Here is a 19,482-nt window from a genome sequence, read left to right as displayed (position 1 = left end):
ATGAAACCTGAAAAGTTTCTTTTTTAGATGAGAGGAGGCAATTTTAGGAATTATATTGTATTATTCCATTTTGAAGGTAGATATTTCTTATTATAGTCATTCTAAGAGGTCCGTGGAAAGTCTCTCCTGATGTTTGATCTTTATCTTGAAGAACATGAGTTTTATCATGTGGTCATCCATTCCTGTGCTTCTACAGATAATGAGACTAGACCGAAGGAAGCTGAAGAAAGAAGAGGTATGGTACAATAAGAAAGAATTTCTCTAAGTTCTTAAATATGGGAACAGATTACTAGAAGAGGAACACGATTTCATGTTCACTGTACTGATTATGAGAAATGTGGGAGACAGTCTACACACTTTATTTTGTTTTCGCAGTAAACCCTTCAAGTGGGAATTATTGACTTCCCACCTCCCCCGTCTTCCATACCCCGGATTATTTTGTCCATAGCCCTTATCAGCACCAGACATTCTATGTATTTATATTTTCAATTGCTTATTTTCTTTCTCTTCTGATATGGATGAATGTTTCACGAAAGCCAGGGCTTTGTTAACTGCTTTATGCCTGCACCTGGGAAGTAGCTGTGCGTAGAAAATGTGCAATAAACATTTGTGGAAGGAAGGAAAGAATGGAGGAGGGGAGGAAGGGAGGAAAGGGGAGGAAGGAATATTCCATCTCTTGAACTCTCATTTAAATTTGAGTGCCTCTGGGAGGCATAAATCACTCACTGATGATCAGTCACCTCAATGAGACCTAGAATGAATCCCTGGCACCGTGGGCAGCAGAGAGGCTGCCTGAGGAGCAGTCTGGGTGGTGGTGTGTAGGGTGTGTAGGGCCTTCTGACACGTGGGGGCAGGGCCAGCCCCTGGACTCATACACAGAAGACGACGTGAGGGGGTGAGGGATACAAACGTTGCCACACACAGGTGTGAGAATCTAGCCTGCGTCACAGCTTTGTCTGAGGCCAGATTTGCTGCAAATCAGGGTGAGAATAGTCACCGTGGTCATTCTTGTGCCCCTTTACATTGCACATCCGGCACAATAATCCTGTCAGGGCGCCTGGGTGGCTTAGTCGGTTAAGGTCGGCTTTCGCTTAGGTCATGATCTCGCGGTTCACGTGTTCGAGCCCCGCATCGGGTTCTGTGCTGACTGCCAGCTCAGAGCCTGGAACCTGTTTCAGAGTCTGTGTCTCCCTCTCTCTCTGACCCTCCCCTGCTCACACTGTCTCTCTCTCTCTCTCTCTCCTAGAAATAAATAAAAATATTTAAAAAAAAAATAATCACGTCAGGTGTGTCCCTGCGTCTGGAGTTAGAGGGGTGCTGGAGACAGTGGGACTCTGTGAGGAACGTTCTGCCCAGGCAGACAGGAAACCTTGGCTCAGGGGCTTAACTTGGCCTGAAATGTCGTCCCAGGGGAGGTAAAAGACATCCTCTGCCGGCTGCTGTTGGGTGCAGAGCGGGGCGGGGCAGGGATTCCCTGGTGGGGAGCCCAGTTAGCACGCACACCCCAGCTCTGCACTGCCAGGGCGGTGTGAGCGACCGGCGGCAAGTCCTTGGTTAGCCAAGGCGCTTGGGAATGAAATGTTTTTGTTCAGTGAATGTTCTGGTGACGTTTGCATTCACCAGAAACACATTTTTGATTCGACATTTGTTAAAAATTTCCGATACATGTGTTGATCCATTTCCTGTCTTGGTGGGTGGTGTGCGCAGGGACCGTGTGCGCAGGGAGCCGCAGAGCGCCGTGACAGGCCGCGTCCCTGCAGCCTGGCTCCTGCTGCTAGGCGCTTGCCCTTTCTCCCCTTTTATGCCGTCACCGCAGCCCTGCAGACAGACCGCTTAGAGTGGGTGTGTCTATACTGTCAGAGGCATAATAAGCAGCAAAGTCAAAGACTGGTGCTTACTTTTTAGTTTTGGTTCTTTTGTCATGTATTTTATTGATTTTCTATTTAAAATATACTCTTGACATTTTTAATGAAAAGTTTGCTCAGGGTAACTGAGACCCCAAAATTTATACGTCATATTTTTTCCCAAAAGATATAATCTGGGTTTATCTGTTTTAAAAATGAGTAAATTAATTGGGTTGCCTTCATTAGAAATTAAAAATAATAAAAAATTTAAAAACATTTTTAGCAAAAATTAAGTTTTATATTTTTATAGTTTAAAAGTTTTATAGTGACATTTGTCAGATGTAAGTTTGTCAATTTAATTGTTAGTTTCTGAGGGTAAAATGTAGGAAGTGATTTACAAGTAGATTTAAAGTTTGGAGGTTGGTTGAATTTCAGGAAAGACATTTGCCGGCAGATGGGGTAATAAGTGACAGTTTGGGGAGCGTGTCAGCTCAAATACTTGCCTGTTTTGGGAGGAGAATAGAGTCACTTTTTTTTTTTTTAATTTTTTTTAATGTTTTATTTATTTCTAGGAGAGAGAGAGACAGCGTGAGCAGGGGAGGGTCAGAGAGAGAGGGAGTCACAGACTGAAACAGGCTCCAGGCTCTGAGCTGGCAGTCAGCACAGAGCCCGACGCGGGGCTCGAACCCACGAACCGCGAGATCATGACCCAAGCGAAAGTCGGACGCTTAGCCGACTAAGCCACCCAGGCGCCCCGAACGGGATCACTTTTTGAGTCATGCTGTCATTTGAAGTTCTTGTAGGGCCTCTACAGTTGGTCTGTCCCATATGTTGAGTTTGCTTAATACTGTCCAGTCGTCAAGTCCCTCTGGCTGTGCGTGTGAATCCTGTTGTAGCTCTGAAGCAACCGTGCCTTTAATTCTCTGTCCTTCCTCATGGTGATTCCTGTTCCCAGGTCCCGAACACAAGGGGTGCCCAGTACCAGTTAGTGAAGTGACTAGGTGAATGGNGAGAGTGGATGGACGGAGCCTGGGGTCGGACTTTAATAACTGAGTTTCACATGTTTTTATATGTACGTTAAGACTTTGGCAAAGAACCGGCTCACAAAGCATAACCTCAAAGTGAATGTTGAACCAGCCAGGAGGCAGCATCGCCTGGCACAGCCAAGCGTTCTGGGGCACCGACAGTGTGTTCTCTGCTTGTTGCTTGCGAAGACGCTGAACCGTAGCCAGAGCTCAGCACAGACGCCCCGGCCTCTGTGTTTACAGTGGGGTGTGAGGGGTGAAAAGCAGTGGGGGCTGCGGGACTCATGACTGTCAGCTCCTTGTCACGGTCATACTTAGAGATGTCACTCACTCGTGGTGCCGACCCGGGTAAGTGATTCACAGGCCTGGCTCACTTGTCCCCGTTTTACACGGAAGGGAACTGCGCACCAGGAAGAGTAAGGGGCTTGGCTGACCGCACCCTGGGGTGCCAGCTGGGAGCCGTGTGTGCCGCCCGTCAGCTCTCGGCTCCCGGAAGCAGTCCTGGCCACGTGTAGCGCTCTTTCTCCCAAGTGGCAGAGTGCACGATCCCAACCGCCCACCCCCCAGGAAGGAGTCAACTCTCCTTCATGAGAGTCTGGCTCGGCAGCCCCCGGGGGAACACGATAGGGACCAACATAGTGACCGATGAGAATTTTAAGTGCACTCTTAGAAACCAAAGTCTCGGCCACAGCTACTGCCAAGAAAGGAGAAAACCCCTGCAGATTCCCGAATTATGTGGCTGAGAAAGTGGACAGGAAGCCCCTGCCCCCAGCAGTGGGGTTCACGGCCGACATCGGGCAGTTGCCTGTGCTGACCGGTCCACGCAGAAAGCAGACACGGCCTGGCCCTGTGCTCCTGACCACCTCCACGGGGGAGGCCTCTGTGCTCTTTCCTCCCTCCTGGGCCAGCTGCTGTGCCCGCCGCTCCCTCAACGCCCTGTGCCCTGCGTCCGTCTGTCCCTGTGTTGCACAAGTGGTCGGGTCTGCACGTGGTGAAAACTGCAGGGTTCTCGAGATGCGGTTTCTGTAAGGATTCCCTTGTTGTCGCTGTGATGGAAGGACAGGCTGTGGAGTGGATTTGGGGTCCCCGTGGACTCTCTTCTTTCTGAAAGGGACCTTTCAGAGCAGACGCCTGGCTTCCGTGTTGGTGTGAGGGCAGGGGGCCGCTGAATGAGTGCCGAGAAGGAGGCAAGAGAGGGAAAATGCTGCCGGAAATTAAGTGTGCAGCTCTGGTTTAGTTCCCAATGATGGAAATGTTAAAAAATACAAAAAGCCTAAATTTCCTAATTTGTAGGAAGTGGGAAATAATCCCCACCCAACTTAGTTCAGAGGATTGCTGAGTGAGGCCATGGAGAGTGTGAGCTCTCACGTGTCACCGTTCTTAGGGAGCAAAGTCCTGAGAATAACCATCTGGCGTGAACCTTCGCTTAGGAACCAGTGACACATCTAAGCAGCACTAATTACTCAGGAACAAAGCCAGGGCACCCTCCACGTCAGAAACACGACTCCGTCAAGCGTTGTGGTTACTGAGACTTAGGTATTACGAAGTGCGTGGATGCCGAGTGTACAGATGAGTGTGCTGACACGTGTGCACGGGCAACCAACGTGCCATTAGACATCCCCATCATCCCAGGGAGTCTTCCTGCCCCCAGTCTGCCCCAGCCCCCCTTCCCTGCATCGGCCCCACCCGGTCCTGGACTCACCTCCGACTGAGAGAACCACGTGACTGACTTCTTTCACTCAACAGATTCCCCTTTGGGTTCCTCCATATTTGTGCACGTGGCTGTGGTTCATTGTTGTTCGTGCAGATAAACGACAGATAGTTCATCTGTTCTCCTGTTGATGGACTTTGGACTTTAGAGGTTTTTTGTTTGTGTGGCTGTTATGAATAAGGCTGCTAAACACACTCTTATATGCATCTTTCATGGAGATAGGTTTTTGGCCACATTTTCTAGGTACATGGAAGGGGCATATTCTCTGTATAAGTAAATGCCACAGGGTCTCCTGGGAGCTGTAAAGCCTTATACGCCCCCCAGGGATGTTGCTCCATTTCCTCCCCAGAATTTGTTCTCAGTCTTTTAAAGTTGAGTCATATTCGCAGGCACGAAATATGCTGACCGTGGTTTTAGTTAGTCTTTCCATGATTACGAACGGTGCTGACACTCTTCCATGTGCTTGCTGGCCATTTCTATGTTTTCTGAAGTTTCTGTTCAACCCCTTTATTTTTATTGGCTTGTCCCTTTATTATTATTATTATTATTATTATTGATGTTATAGGAGTTTTTAAATGTATGTTTTGGATAAAAGCGTTATGTCAGAGCTTTTTGTTTGATCAGCTTTTGAAAAAATATTTCTCTTCCTCCATTGAAGTGCCTTTGAATGAAGGCAGCTTTGTTGAAAATAGTCTACTTAGGGGCACCTGGGTGGCTTAGTCGGCTAAGCGTCCGACTTTCGCTTAGGTCATGATCTCGCAGTTCGTGGGTTCGAGCCCCGCATCGGGCTCTGTGCTGACTGCCAGCCTGTTTCAGAGTCTGTGTCTCCCTCTCTCTCTGACCCTCCCCTGCTCACGCTGTCTCTCTCTCTCTCTCTCTCTCTCCTAGAAATAAATAAAACATTTAATAAAAAATTAAAAAAGAAAATAGTCTACTTAGAGTTGTCGGGACGCCTCCCGTAAGATGTGTGTGTGGTCGTAACCTTACAACAGTGCAGTCATGGTCACCCTCTGCGTCATGTGCTTCCCGTCACGTGTTTTATAAACCCCGCATTCAGCATGATTACCTCTTTCTGGAATGACAGGAATCAGGAGGAGACTGTGCACCCCGCCACCCTTCCGGGAGACTCCGGTGCTTCTCCCAGGCCCGCGTTTCCGGTTGGTGCCGTCCCCTCAGTGTTTCCTGTCCTGAAGGTCTGCTGGCGACAGATTAGCTTGGCTCCGTGGATGGTAGGGACACGTCTTTCCGTCACCCTCGTGCTGGAAGGGTAGCTTCCCTGGATGTAGACTTCTGAATTACGAGTTTTCTCTTTAACGCTTCAAATACGTCCTTCCTATGTATGTTATCAAATACTTAATTACAATTATGCAAAGACATCATTCTTACCAGACCTGCACTGTGTCTCGTACCCTCCTTTGCGTCGAGTCAGCTGCTGCCTGCGTCTCGTCGCGTCGTAGCCTCTGGGGGCCGTTGGGGGTCATCTTGACCTTGACTTTTCCAGGAGATGCCTCTGAGTGGCTCTCTTGGGATTGCTCTTGGGGTTTGCTGGGTGCCTTGGCTTTCAAAGTTAATGCTTTTCACCAATTTTGGGAAATTGCTGGAGGGTTTTTCCTTCCCCTTGAGGTTTTTCGGTCCTTCTCTCTCCCCTTTCCTTCTGTCGTGCCTAAGGTGGCTCTGAAGGTCACTGAGGTTCCACTCAGTCTTTTTCAATTTTTACTCTGTTCTTCAGAGAATAGCAGTTTCTGTTGTCTCTCCGGAGACTCACTGACCCCTTGCTCCCCACCGTCCAGTCTGCTGCCAGGCCCGAGCAGTGAGTTCTGAATCGCAGACACCGTGCTCTTCACTTACACAGCTGGCACTGCTCCGCTTGGAGCCCCGCTGCTCTGCCGCGCCTGCTGGGGGCCTGCTGGGCCCTGTGGGATCGCTCGCTCATCCCCTCGTCCCAGCGCTGACCGCTCCTCCTTGGTGTCTCCTGTGCTTGCTCCTGTGTGTGCCCCCCAGAAACGCTTATCCAGAGCCTATTGAAGGACCTAGGACAGCAGCCGGACCTCGACGAGATGGCCCGGGTGATCGCCTCCGCCGTGCAGGCTGTGGAGGCAGAAGGGGAGCCGCGAGGTGTCGAGAAAGGAGCCACAGGAGAGCCGAGAGAGCCCAGCGTTGGCCAGCCAGGTGCAGGCGTGCCAGGTGAGCCCCCAGTCCCGGGCTCAGGCTTGTGGGGTCGTGGGGCGGGATGGGGGTGCAGGCGTGCCAGGTGAGCCCCCCAGCCCCGGGCTCAGGCTTGTGGGGTCGTGGGGCGGGATGGGGGTGCAGGCGTGCCAGGTGAGCCCCCCAGCCCCGGGCTCAAGCTTGTGGGGTCGTGGGGCGGGATGGGGGGTGCAGAGGCCTGGCCCCACCAGGCCGTTAAACGTTCCTTCTGCTGAGGAGATGTGGATTTGGAGTAACGATTTTTCTCTGTTTGAACTTTTGCCTCTAAAAGCTTTCTTAACGGGCTAAGCCCTACCGGAGCAATTATGTGGAAAGGCAATTGCTCTCTGTGCTGAGGTTCCGAGTTAGAAAAAAACGGGACTGATAAAAAGTGTTTTTGTTTGGATTGTGTGGGTGAACAGAGTCAAATATTTGAATAATACAGCAAAAAGGCTTCATTCAAATGTCTGCTTGAGGCTCACAGCCACCCTCTGAGGCTGCACCAGGGAGAGAGCACAGATACCCCCACCCTCCCAGTGCACGTGCATGTGTGTGCACACATATGCACACGCACGTGCACACACACAATACACATGCACTCACATGCACGCACACATACATGTGCACCACACACATACACTCATGCCCACACAGGCGCACTCACATATGTGCACACGCCCACACTCACATGCACACATACACCACACATGCATGCACACGTGTGTGTGTACACATATGCATGCACACGCACCGCAGCTGGAACCCTCGGGCTAAGGGCTGAGCAGGACAGGCTTTGCCTCCCCTGATGATCGGCCTTATCTGTGCCTGACTGCTTCTCGAGAGCGAGTGAAGAGGTGCACGTGTCTGTGCTCTGTGGGTTGTGCCAGGAGGCAGGAATCCGAGCTCCACAGCGCCGGCAGGACGAGGCTGGCGTTAGGCAGCCTGCGAATAAGGCAGCAGCTGCCTTTCTGAGGGTGGGGAGGGGTCTAGAAGGTGCCTGGACTCTGGGGCTTCACGAGCTCCCCGGTTATGCACCGTCGGGCATTGCCGGTAGGGTGTTTAGAGAAACGACTATTGCCAGAAAGTAATGAGCTCTGAAGCCACCTCCACGTGAGGTGCTTTAGTGTAGACGCCTTTCTTTGCTTTTCTGTGACTACTAAGTGCTGTTGCCACTTGTGTTCTTGCTGCAGTCTACCTCTGAGGACGACACACAGACCCACAAGGCTGGTAATGCAATTTGTACTGCACGTCTGTGTTTAGCTGGGACACCCCTCCTCTTCCGTGAAGCTTGCGGAAAGCTAATGTTGTACAATGAATAGAAAAAGTCTACTTTATAGTAGAAATTAGGCTGACATCATTATGCCCGATCTTCTGTGAAGGACTCTCTGGTCCTTTGGTGTGGGCATCACCTGTGATGACATTCTTAAAGGCTTCTGATAATGCTGTGTCTTCCGCAGGTGACAGAGTGCCGGGCGGTGGAGGCGGAGTTTATGAAGAGGTGAGATGGACTGTCTCTGCGTGCTTGCTTCACCTCAGGTCTAGAGCTGGGCTGGTAATCTCTCCGTTCAGGGTTTGGGAACATGTGTGAATACAAAGGGTTTTTTGTTTGTTTTTTTCAGAAAAGGGTGGAAAAACTCTCATGATCCCCAAACTGGGAAAAAGTATGAAGAATACAAACAAAATTGTGTATATTTTGATATATACTAATATCTATTTTCAGATTATTTACTAATACCCATTGTAGGAATATGATAAATATGGTTAGTACAAATAAGAAAATTAATATTCCTTAGAATTTTCCTACTTGGACTGATTACATCAAATGCCTGCTTTATGTCCTTCACATTGTCTTGTGTGCACTAATCCCTGAGCTTCCTGTAGCGGGACCTCCACAGGCTCTGGACCGTTTAGGCCTGCACTGTCTAACGTGGTAGCTGCCAGCCACATGGTGGCTATTTAAATTTAAGTTTAAATTCATTAAAATTAAGTAAATAAAAAATTCAGTTCCTGAGTTGTGCTAGCCACATTTCAAGTGCTGCTTTGTAATGAGTGGGTTGGATGGTGCAGACAGAACTTTTCCCTCATTGCCGGAGGGTTCTGTTGGGCAGCGCTGGTCGGGAAGGCAGTCTGAGAAAGGGCTTAGTCACAGGTACACCCACTCACCGAGGAGTTCCTATCTAAGAACGTTTGCTCATTAGTACAAGTAAGGATGCAGAAAATCAGTGCGTAAGCCATGACAGTGATATGTGGTTCTGTTGTTTTTTTTTCTCTACAGTGAAAAAAAATTTTTGGTTAGTACTTCTCTTTCCAGATTATCTCAGTGGTTTTTGGTTCAATGCCTGTTAGCAAGTAACAGAAGAAAATATCCACAGTTCTCTTAAATGTCCATCAGAAATGGGGGATAGTTTGTGTCAGTTGAGGAGGGAGACGTGGGCCTAAGAACATGTTTCTTGACTTGGGGAGGGTGGGAAGTTTACAGCAGTGGCCGAGCTTGGCCAAAGCCAAGGCTGCTGGGTCTCCCCAGCACACACGTCAGTCCACATTGACTCTGTGAAGACCCCAGGGTCCTTATACCCCTACGTTTCCATCCCAAACAAGTTGAATTTTGATTCATTGCTCTGTTACTTGGGGTATGTTTTCAAGCAATTTTTTCCAAAGGGCTTTTGAGTGTTGTATTTTCTGAGCTCTGATTTATTAGCATCTTTTGTTTCCTCTTCTCACGGAATGCAGTTTAAGCAAAAACATCATTCTCTTCCCTTCAAAAGGCTGAGGAGAGTGCTCCATCCCTACTTGGTAACTGAAATACTATGTATTATCACCATTCAGGATCCAAATTTGAGCAAATGTTTTTACCAAAATACTTTTTTCTTTAAATATTTCAAAACACAAAAGGAAAAAAATTATGTACAGTTTTTAGTTAAGGAGAGAATAGGAATGTAAAGTAAATCCACTGCCCCCTTTCCGTCTAGTATAATACGGGAGAGGTCATTTTGTGGGGAAAAAGGAGATACCTTGCAGAATGAGCATGGGTCTCCTGCTCTCGTACGCGGTAGGAGGTGCCCTAGGCGTGCTCTGACTCCTTGTGTGCCAGCAGCGGGAGTGGCCATTCACTTCCCTTGGCAGCAGGCTGGAGTCTGAGAGGGCAGGGTGGCCCAGTGGCGGCAGCTCTGACATCAGTTAGGGCTGTGCTCAAATTCTCGATCTGCCAGTCAGTGCCTTGGTGATCTCGGGCAAATTGTGAACCGCTGTAAGCCTCAGAGTCTACAGACGGGAGATGAGACTCGGACTGTACTCCCAGGTTGGGTGACGATTAAATGAGAGAACGTGCACAGAGCGTTGAGCACAGTGTCTGGCATGTAATCAGCGCTGAGTGTGGAAGATAATGTTCATCTGTCGAGATGTCAATTAAGTGGTTCTGAGGGCCTTCCTGTCCAGGAAACGGGGGTCAGGGTGGGCGAGCCTGTGCATAAGAGGACCCAGGCCCCCCCAGATGTTGTGAGGGTACAGTTACATGTCCCCGTGACAGCTTAGTCCTGCTGTCTCTACTTCCCTGTGAAATGGGGGCGAGCGTGACAGGTCCTGACTCACAGGGCATCGTGAGGACTCGGGAGCTGATTGGACCAGATGTCTGAGACGGAGGTTGGTGCATCGTAAGAGCTCTGCAAATGCAAATAGCACTGTTACCGTCAGAGGCCCATAGTTTCCAGAGGGGTAGGCTGGGGTCTCGGAATCCACATGTGCTCTTTTTAAAAATTCAGATGCCAGACACCTACACTGATTTCGTAACGGCAGATTCTTTAGGAAGGTGTATGTGTATGTGAAAGAGAGAGAACTACCAGAGACAGAGACAGAGACAGAGAGACACAGATGGGACCAGAGAGGAAGAGACCAAGACAGAGAAAGTGAACCAGAGACAGATGTGCTGTGAGCGGTGCTGGTGTGCAAGGCCCTGGTCACCCCCCGCCCCCGCCCCCAGCGGACCGTGTCTTGCCTGGATGTGATTCTGAGCGCAGCTGTGATGGTGCTACCCCTCCCCCTGAGGCTGCCCACCCACCCCTACACTTCATCTCACGGAGCCTCCTTTCTGCCAGGTCAGTCGTTCGAGCCTTGAACTTGGGGACCGCCTGCAGGATCCTGGCTCCCACCTCTCTCCTGCCATCCTGCCTCCTACGGAGCCCTTCAAAATGGAGGCAAAGAAGTCGGAGGCCCCCGAGACCCCTGCGACTTGGGAGGAGGAGAGCGCCGGGGTGGAGGACGTGAGGAGTCAGACCTACTCCAAGGAGCGGCTGCAGAGGCCGCCTCCCGCGGCGCCCGGGATGCGTGGCTTTGGCGAGTTCCAGCCCCGGGTTCCCCGGCCCTCGCCGGAAGATGCCCGCCTCGCGGCCGGAGCCCAGGGACGTGCCGGGGAAGGCCTGCGGCTGGAGGTCCAGCCTGCCCAGGAGGACCATGGCTACATCGTGACCGGGACTGAGTGAGTAGAGGGTCGGTGTCTGGCCCCCGGTGCCTGTCGGGTGGGAGGAGCGGGGGTGCCCTCACCCTGGCCTGTCTTCACCCGGAGACACGCGAGGAGGCATTCCTGGTGCCTGGGGGGCGGGAGGCCAGCCGGCAGCCAGCCTGTCTGTCACCCAGTTCCTGACCCAGGAGCCTGAGCTTGGGGACCGTTTTCCACAAAACAGAGCCCTTCAGCTCTGTGGCCCCAGCCTCCGACCTGCAGCCCAGAGCGCGGGGCACGGGGACGCGGTGGCCCCCAGGGAGCAGGTGACGAGGGTCTGCACCTCCAAGGCCTCTATGCCGGTTGAAAGTCCAGAAAAGCAGTCCAGGGACAGTATTGGGACAGTCCTCCCTCAGAGGGGAAGGGGCCTCAGGGACAGGCTGCTCGGCCCTCTCCCCATTCTGACCTGCACATATTGAGGGACCCTGCGCCCACAGTGTGTACCCGGCGGACGGCACGTGGGCCGCCCCATTTTCACGTCATCACACCAATGACTCTGGCTTTTGATGCTGTGCTTTGTAAAACCATTGTGTCTTCTTCAAGCAATGGAAGCACATGGCTGCCCACGTGCACACGTGTGTGCAGATGTGTGTGTAGTCATGCCCACGTATGATTTTGCTGTTGCATTATAGTGTTCACTCTTCAGGCATTTCTTCATTATTAGTTCGGAAGTTGCCTGCATTTCTGTGGTTACACGCAGTGTGGAGGGGGCAGCTCACGGTCCGCGCCGGTTCTCACGCAGTTCCTGCACCCCCACTTTCTGTGCCCGCACCTCCCGACAGAGTTCACCCCACCAGCGGGTGTCAGGAGTTGCTACCCTGTGGATAGCAAATTCCGTCAGTTTGCAGTAGTTGTGTAACAGGGTGGGGAGAAGGTATTTTGTCTCGAGCTCAAACCACAGAGCACGAATCAAAGCCAGCTTAAAACCTGAGACTCTTGAGCTGTAGATGGTGCTTTTACTTGTGGTTTTAGAGGAGCCCCCAGCAGCTGACACTTCAAGCTTGCACTGAAATACCGACTCGTTTTCTCAAGTACTTTGTGAGAGGTGGCCTCCCATTTCTGCCCTCTGCCTGGACNCCCCACCAGCGGGTGTCAGGAGTTGCTACCCTGTGGATAGCAAATTCCGTCAGTTTGCAGTAGTTGTGTAACAGGGTGGGGAGAAGGTATTTTGTCTCGAGCTCAAACCACAGAGCACGAATCAAAGCCAGCTTAAAACCTGAGACTCTTGAGCTGTAGATGGTGCTTTTACTTGTGGTTTTAGAGGAGCCCCCAGCAGCTGACACTTCAAGCTTGCACTGAAATACCGACTCGTTTTCTCAAGTAGAAAACGAGTGAGAGGTGGCCTCCCATTTCTGCCCTCTGCCTGGATGGGCTCCTGTGCCATCTGGCCAGGCTGTGTGTGCTGGAAGGGGCCTCGGGGTCACGGCTTCTAGAATCGTCTTAAAGAGAAGCAGAGATGGGCACTTGAACAGGACACCCTGCTGAGGGCTCGACTCTGCGCTGCTCAAGCAAAGGCAGGGCACCTCCTCAATTCCTTTGGAAAGCAAACCGTTTGGATGGCAGTTACTTATTCTAGATCGTCAAAATCTGTTATGTCGAGTTTTCCCTCCCTTGGGAAACATTGCTCTGTGTGTGTGTGTATTTGTATGTTGTGTGCACGTGTGTGTGCACGTGTTGTCTGTATTCATCTGTGTGCATCTGTATGTCGTGTGCATGTGTGTGTACACGTGGATGTGTGCCCACATGTCTGTGCGGGTTGTCTGTATTCATCTGTGTGTATCTGTGTTGCGTGTGTGTCGTGTGCATATGTGGGTGTGTGCACATGTGTCTGTGCTTGTCTGTATTCATCTGTGTATATCTGTGTGTTGCGTGTGTGTCGTGTGCACATGGGCGTGTGTATTGTCCGTATTCATGTGTGTGTATCTGGGTGTCGTGTGTGTGTCGTGTGCACGTGTGTGCATGATGACCACTGGCTCCTGCACGGCTGTGCTGGGACCTTCCTGCTGGCAGGACCGGGTGGAGTGAGGGCTCGTTCCGGGCGTGAGGTGGGGCTGCTCGCAGGGAAGGCTGCCCTCCCGTGTGTGGGGCCCGGGGCCTCAGCTGCAGCACAAGGGGGTGGACGAGCCCCGGCAGGGCTGGGAAAGGCACTCTTGTCCTTGGAACGGCTCTTCCGAGCAGCAGCCTTGTGTCCCCGTGAACAGCGGACGGCGGCCTGTAGAGCGAGACCTTCCCTGCCACCGTCCTCTGCCTCAGGGTGACCCCGGGGGGAAATGGCGTGGTGCGTGCGAGATGGAGAGAGGCCAGTGCTGCCTCTCCCTCTCCGACTTGCCAGCAGAAAACAAAGCCACTGTCAGGGCCGGATTTTTCTTTGCATTCACAGTTTATTTTCCTGTGGAGCTTTCCTGGGCCAGACCTTTGGGACTTGAGCGTTTACCTGCTGCAAGCACGGGTCAAAGACAAAATCATTATCGCGGCCCATTTCCCTCTTTCTTTTGCTGCCTCAGTTGGATGGGAGACATATAGTGCAGATAAAACAGCTTTATATCAATAGTTCTTTCTGTTTGTCACCACGGGATTACGCTCCCTCCCTTCGGCAGGGGGAGATTGAGATTTCCGCCTCTCTTATCAGATTAATTGGTAATTTGGGATTCTCTAGGGCAAGATTTCACCAGATCTCAGCTTAAGCCTTAATAGACGAGCTATTAATTGACAAGAATCTGATGCCATTCTTAAAAGACTAAGGGCGTCTGTATGCGTGATTGTCCCGTAAGAAGAACGTGACCCATAACTCGCCCGGCTCCTCACTGCTGCGTCCTCCGTTCAGACGTGCGCCGGGGCGTAGCCTCGCTCTCCTCTCTCTCCTGCGTTCTCTGATGGGCAGGCGGCCATTTCGTCCTTTGCCGTTTGTATCTTCACCCTCTTTACTCCCTGGGCGGACGTTCGAGACTGGAGAAAGGTCAGGACTCGCGTCCCTTCCTCCGAGGGTGAGTTTCCAAGCGTCCCAGGTTTGGAAGAGAGGACACACGGAAGGGGAATTTGAGCCCAAGGCACCCGTTTGTGTCTCAGCGGAGACGACGCTGTGCTTCACGTCTGGTGAATAAATGCTTAGGAGCACGTGGCTCTGCTGGCGTGTGTGTCTCATAAACGCCCTGCCGTTCGGGGTGTGTCCCTGCGGAAGGACACCTTAGGAGACCGGCTTTGGGGAAGCGAGCGCACCGGAGGCCGAGCAGCCCCCAGGCTGGTGGGGAGACAGCGGCGCACGGAGGACGGGGCTGCCGCACGGGCAGTGGGCGGCTTGCGTGAGGACCGCCGAGCCCCGGCGCACCTGCTCTGCTCTCCGGCCCCCGCCGGGGAACGCCTCACGCCTGGAACGGGCCCTCACTCCACCCGGTCCGCTTAGAGCCTTCCTGGGAGGACACTGCTTTTCCCGCCACCAGCTCCCACGTGTAACAACCCACGTGCTTGGAGCGACATGGTGGCAGAGGGAGGGTCCTCCCCGCCTGCACAGGGACCCCTGGCTGCCCGCCGAGCCCCGCAGAGCTGAGCCAGGGCCCTGGGGCCCGTGGTGCTCGTCTGGAACGCAGGCGAGGATGCGCCGAAGGCCTGGGGACTGGTATTGTTTCCTGTTTATTCCTCCTTGTTGGAGAAAAGGAATCTTAACGGTGTTGTGGACGGATTCCGTGGTGCCGCTGTCTGCGGGTTTTGTTCATTCTGCTCCGGCTTCAGACCACGCCCCCAATGATGTGGTCCAACCTTGTGTTCCAGACACGTAGCTGCCGTCTTCTCCGGGGTCTCTCCCGCACGTGACGAGTCCCCGTTGGTTTGTCTCAGAAGACCGTGCAATGTGGCGCGATCCTTGTCGTCTGAGGGAGCTTGGTGGGGGATGTAGCCGTGAGTGCAGAGGGTCACTCTTGTTCAGCCGGAGAACCAGGAGACCAAGTCCCAAACCTAAAATCCCCGGCTGTGTAGGTGATAGTTGCAGGGAGTGCCCTTGAAAAGAAGGGCAAACGGCAGTCTCCGAGCCCCAGATGGTGGCCCTGTTCTGGCTTGTGTGGGATCGGTGCCCGGTCAGCACACGCTTACTGGGCACCTGCTATGTGCACGGGTCTCTGTGCAGCAAAGGTCTCAGTGTAAGTGATGGGTCATTTTAAAGTTCAAATGAGGGAGGCATGTACAGGTGCACAGGGGGTCCCAGAATGTGGGGGCCCCAGAACATGGGATCCCCAGAATGTGGGGGCCCCAGAACTCGGCATCAGCTTTATCCAGAGAAGGTGCCAATGGCTTCGACTGAGCGGGTCCTCAAGCCTGTGAATTAACTACTCTCGGAGCCCTGGTTTCTCCTATAAACTTCTCATCCTGACCCCCAGCTCATGCCTCCTCCTGCCACAAAACTGCACCTGCCCTAACTCAGCAACTTCCGGGTACCCGCCCTCGCTCTCATAGCTCTGCCCGGCGCTCCCCAGTCCAGCCCTTCCCAGGACACGGGTGATCCGAGATCACTCTCTTCTTCCTGAAACACCCCAGCCTTCTTGTCCTCGAAGACGCTGTGCCCCAGGACTGCCTCCACGCCCCCGCCTGCTCCACACGGTGCCACAGCACCTTCTCCAAGGGCCCGTGCCTGGGGTGGCACCAGCACCTCCCGAGCGGTGAGGCCACCGGACAACCCCTGATGTCACCGTGTCACACGCAGCTGACAGCGCTGCTCCCGGGAGGGGCTGCGGGGGGCGGGGGGTGTCTCTGGAGCAGCTGAAACATCAGCTTACCAGCTAGTCCAGAAATCACCAGCAGGGGGCTTTTCGAAAGTTCTGGGAAAATGGAGCTAAGCCGTGTGAAGGCTTCCCAGGCAGCGTGAGGGGCGGACTGCATGCACCACAGGCCAGGGTCACAGTGCGTTCTTTAAACCAACTGGCAGTACGGCGTTTGCTTCCCAGGGCAGTCTCCGCTTAGGGGCTTCTCCTGACATGGGTGTCAGAGACGCCACCGCCCTGCCCTGCCCTCAGGAAGGGCTCTGACGGCCGGGCTGCAGGTGCCCAGGCCGCTGTCCTAGGATCCGCCTACCACGTCCCCAAGGCCTTCGGCCCACAGGCCTGGCTTGTCCCTCATCCAACAGGCTTCCCTGGCTGTTGAGTTTCATATTTGTCATGAGACAATGGATGGATTTTTGTCTTGCTCTTTCTAATGCAGGATTTCAAACATACACAGAGATAATGACCCAGGCCCAACCTTGTCCCATCCACACCCCCATTTACTCATGCTGCTTTCAAACAACCCCATTTATATTCTCTGGGAAACATTTTGTGAAATTACTTTATAATACAAGGATTTTTTTTAACATACTGTACTTCCTTAGCGTCGGATATCGAGCCTGTGGTCAGCCCCGTTGCCACGTCCACGTCAGAACTTTGATTGTTCATTGGTGTTTTGACTCAGGATCCCGGTAAGATGCGCACCTTACACTGGCTGTGCAGTCCCTGATGCTTCTCACTCTGTGGGCCCACTCTCATCTCGTTGTTGAGCTTAGAGCAATGTGTCAGGTTTCGATGTCTGTTATTGGCTGGAATTCTAGTACTGAAGGGAGTTTCAGACTTGTCTGCCCCCAGCTATTGTGGTAGGCAAAGTGAGAAAATACTGTGAAAGTGAGAATATGGTGGGCATGAAAAACAATTTCAGTGCCTCTTTGACCCAGTGGCCTTTGAGTTGCCTTGGCCATGTCTAGCCACCTGGAAGATGTCAGAAGAGATGATGCTGTGCCTGGAAGGGGCTCTTTAGTGGTCGCAGACCGTGGCAAGTGCCCTTCCCACATCTGATGCTTTCTGTTGTGGCAAAGCGTGGGGTTGGGCGGGGGGACGGCAGGGAGGAGAAGGAAATACTGGAAAGGCCCAGCCCACTCTGGTCAAGCCTGGAAGCTGGGCCTTTAGTGCTCTGTGTGCTCCGTGCTTGTCCTAAGAGTCTGACTCCCACAGATTGGCTCTGCAGATCAGTCAAGGGGCTCGAAATGCAAGAGGGTCTCCATAAATGCCCGTCTCCACAACTATGTCTGCTTGTGCACCACAGGTCTACACTGTGTCGGCCTCATCTGCCTGTGTCTGTATCTGTCTGTATCCATCTCTATGCATGTTTGTGTGTCTACATCTATACCTGCATCTTTATCATTGATCTGTGCCAATATCTGTATCGTCTGCACTTACACCCATGTCCAGAGATGTACATGGGCTCACCCTGTATATGCCCAGTGAGCCCACATCCACTCCTCCACCTCCACGTACACCTGTACCTATGGCTGCATTTGATCTTCCCTTATGCCCACACTCCGCTGTGTCACCTCTCTCTCTATCTGTATCCGTATTTCTGCATCCTCACTGACCCCTGTGGTCACATCTGTACATCTCCATCAGACTGGTTTGGTATGAGATTTCTAGGATTGTTGGGGAAGCTTTGCTTTTCCTCTTTGGTGATGTTGTGAAATTCCATAGTAGAAACCCCCAGGGACCTTCAGAGCCAAACCACGACAATTGATTTTTGAAAAGTGTCATCTGCTTTATAAGTTAACCTTGACTTCAATCTGTCAGAGTTAAGCAGTGTAAATATCACTCCTACATGGGAGGGAGTAAGAATGAGGGAGAAAAATATGAAAAGAAGAGATTTGCTAAGCTGTTAAAATGGAAATAAACTGCAAATGGGAAGTGAAGCCAGAAGGAAAAGGCAGAGTGGAAAAGAATAGTGGAGAAGCAGTAGCTACATCCTAATGTAACTCAGTTGTGGAGTATTGGCTTACTTGGGATGATGACTTAAAAAACAAAAAAACAAAAAGGATGTCTTACCAGAAGAGCTGGTCTGGGTTACTGAATTCTGGCACATTCTCCTAGATTTTGATTATGTAGGAGTCCCTTTCAAGCTTTAGGTCATCTTGTACAGCTGTTACTTGCAGCTCTGTAGGTGGGTGGGAAGGAAATCATGTTCCAAAGAGAACAGCATATGCAAAGGACCTGCATCAGGAGGGGTGTGGACATTGGAGGAGCTGAAATAAGGCTGGGGGAAGGTGAGGACAGTAAATGTGGGAGAGACTGGAGAGGCCTCAGGGCCCCAACAAGGGTTTGGGTCCTTGCTCCAAACAGACATGGGACACCACTGGGGAGCACTCAGCAGGCAGGTGCTGTGGTCAGGATCCCATTCTCCCACGTCCCTCTGCTGCTGAGTGGAGACGAGACGATGGGAGGTGGGCACAGTGGATGGAGGGACACTGGCTGGCAGTTGTGCTGGCCACTGGGCCATTCCCTCAACTCTGTTCCCTCTCCTTGCTCTCTCTGCACTGTGAGGCTGACCTGCAAGTCGTCTGTGCTTTGAAGTGGCCTGGACAGTTCACTGCGACTCCCAGACTGTTCTACCAGTGGGGCTCTGGCAAGGGCTGCACTGCTGGCCCCGCTCTACCCACTTTGTGGGTACTTATCATGAATGGATGTTGAATTCTGCCATGGGCTTTGCCTGCCTCTGTTGAGATAATCGTGACTTTTTATCCTTCATCTTGTGAACGTGGTGTGCCATGTCGGTGGACTTGCAGATGTAGAACCACCCTTGTGTCCTTGGAATAAATCCTACTTGATCATGGTGTGTGATCCTTTTGATGTATTGTTGAAATTGTTTTGCCAAAATCTATGCTAAACATAGATTTTGCATGTGTGTTTCATCAGGAATATAACTTTCTTTTCTTGTGGTGCCCTTGTCTGGCTTTGGTGTCAGGGTAATGCTGGCCTTGTCCAGTGAGCTTGGAAGCGTTCCTTCCTCTTCTGTCTTTTTGAAAGAGTTTGAGAAAGATTGATACTGATTCTTCTTTGTATGTTTGGTACAGTTCACCTGTGGGGCCATCTGGTCTTGGGAGGTTCTTGTTTGCTGGTTTAATTCCCTTGTTCCTGGGGTCTCAGAGTTTTATTTCTTTATGATTCAGGTGTGGTCAGTTGAGTGTTTCTGGGGATTCATCGTTTCCTCTTGGCGGTGCAGCTGTTGGCATATAATTGTTGGTAGTTGTTTCTTATGGCCTGTTGTGATGTCTCCTCTTCCATTTCTGATTTTTTATTTTTACAAATAGTTTATTGTCAAGTTGGTTTCCATACAACACCCAGTGCTCATCCCCACAAGTGCCCTCCTCCATGCCCATCACCCCCCTTCCCCTCTCCCCACCCCCATCAGCCCTCAGTTTGTTCTCAGCATTCAAGAGTCTCTCATGGTTTG

General features: G+C 51.9%; 1 protein-coding gene across 1 annotated transcript in view; it reads left to right on the top strand.

The window, feature by feature from the left end:
• The window catches only part of PTPRN2 (protein tyrosine phosphatase receptor type N2), a 639,986-nt gene that overhangs the window by 226,490 nt on the left and 394,014 nt on the right, over window positions 1–19,482 (top strand). Inside the window, exons 7-9 of the mRNA XM_077761727.1 lie at window positions 6,582–6,764; window positions 8,222–8,262; window positions 10,856–11,235. Coding sequence (XP_077617853.1) covers window positions 6,582–6,764; window positions 8,222–8,262; window positions 10,856–11,235 — 604 coding nt within the window. The remainder of the gene's footprint in view (window positions 1–6,581; window positions 6,765–8,221; window positions 8,263–10,855; window positions 11,236–19,482) is intronic.

This window comes from Crocuta crocuta, unplaced genomic scaffold (genome assembly GCF_008692635.1).
Source record: "Crocuta crocuta isolate KB4526 unplaced genomic scaffold, BGI_CrCroc_1.0 scaffold408, whole genome shotgun sequence".
In the NCBI taxonomy this organism is placed as follows: domain Eukaryota; kingdom Metazoa; phylum Chordata; class Mammalia; order Carnivora; family Hyaenidae; genus Crocuta; species Crocuta crocuta.
The sequence above is the reverse complement of the archived record's forward strand: the minus strand, read 5'-3'. Positions and strand labels throughout refer to the sequence as shown.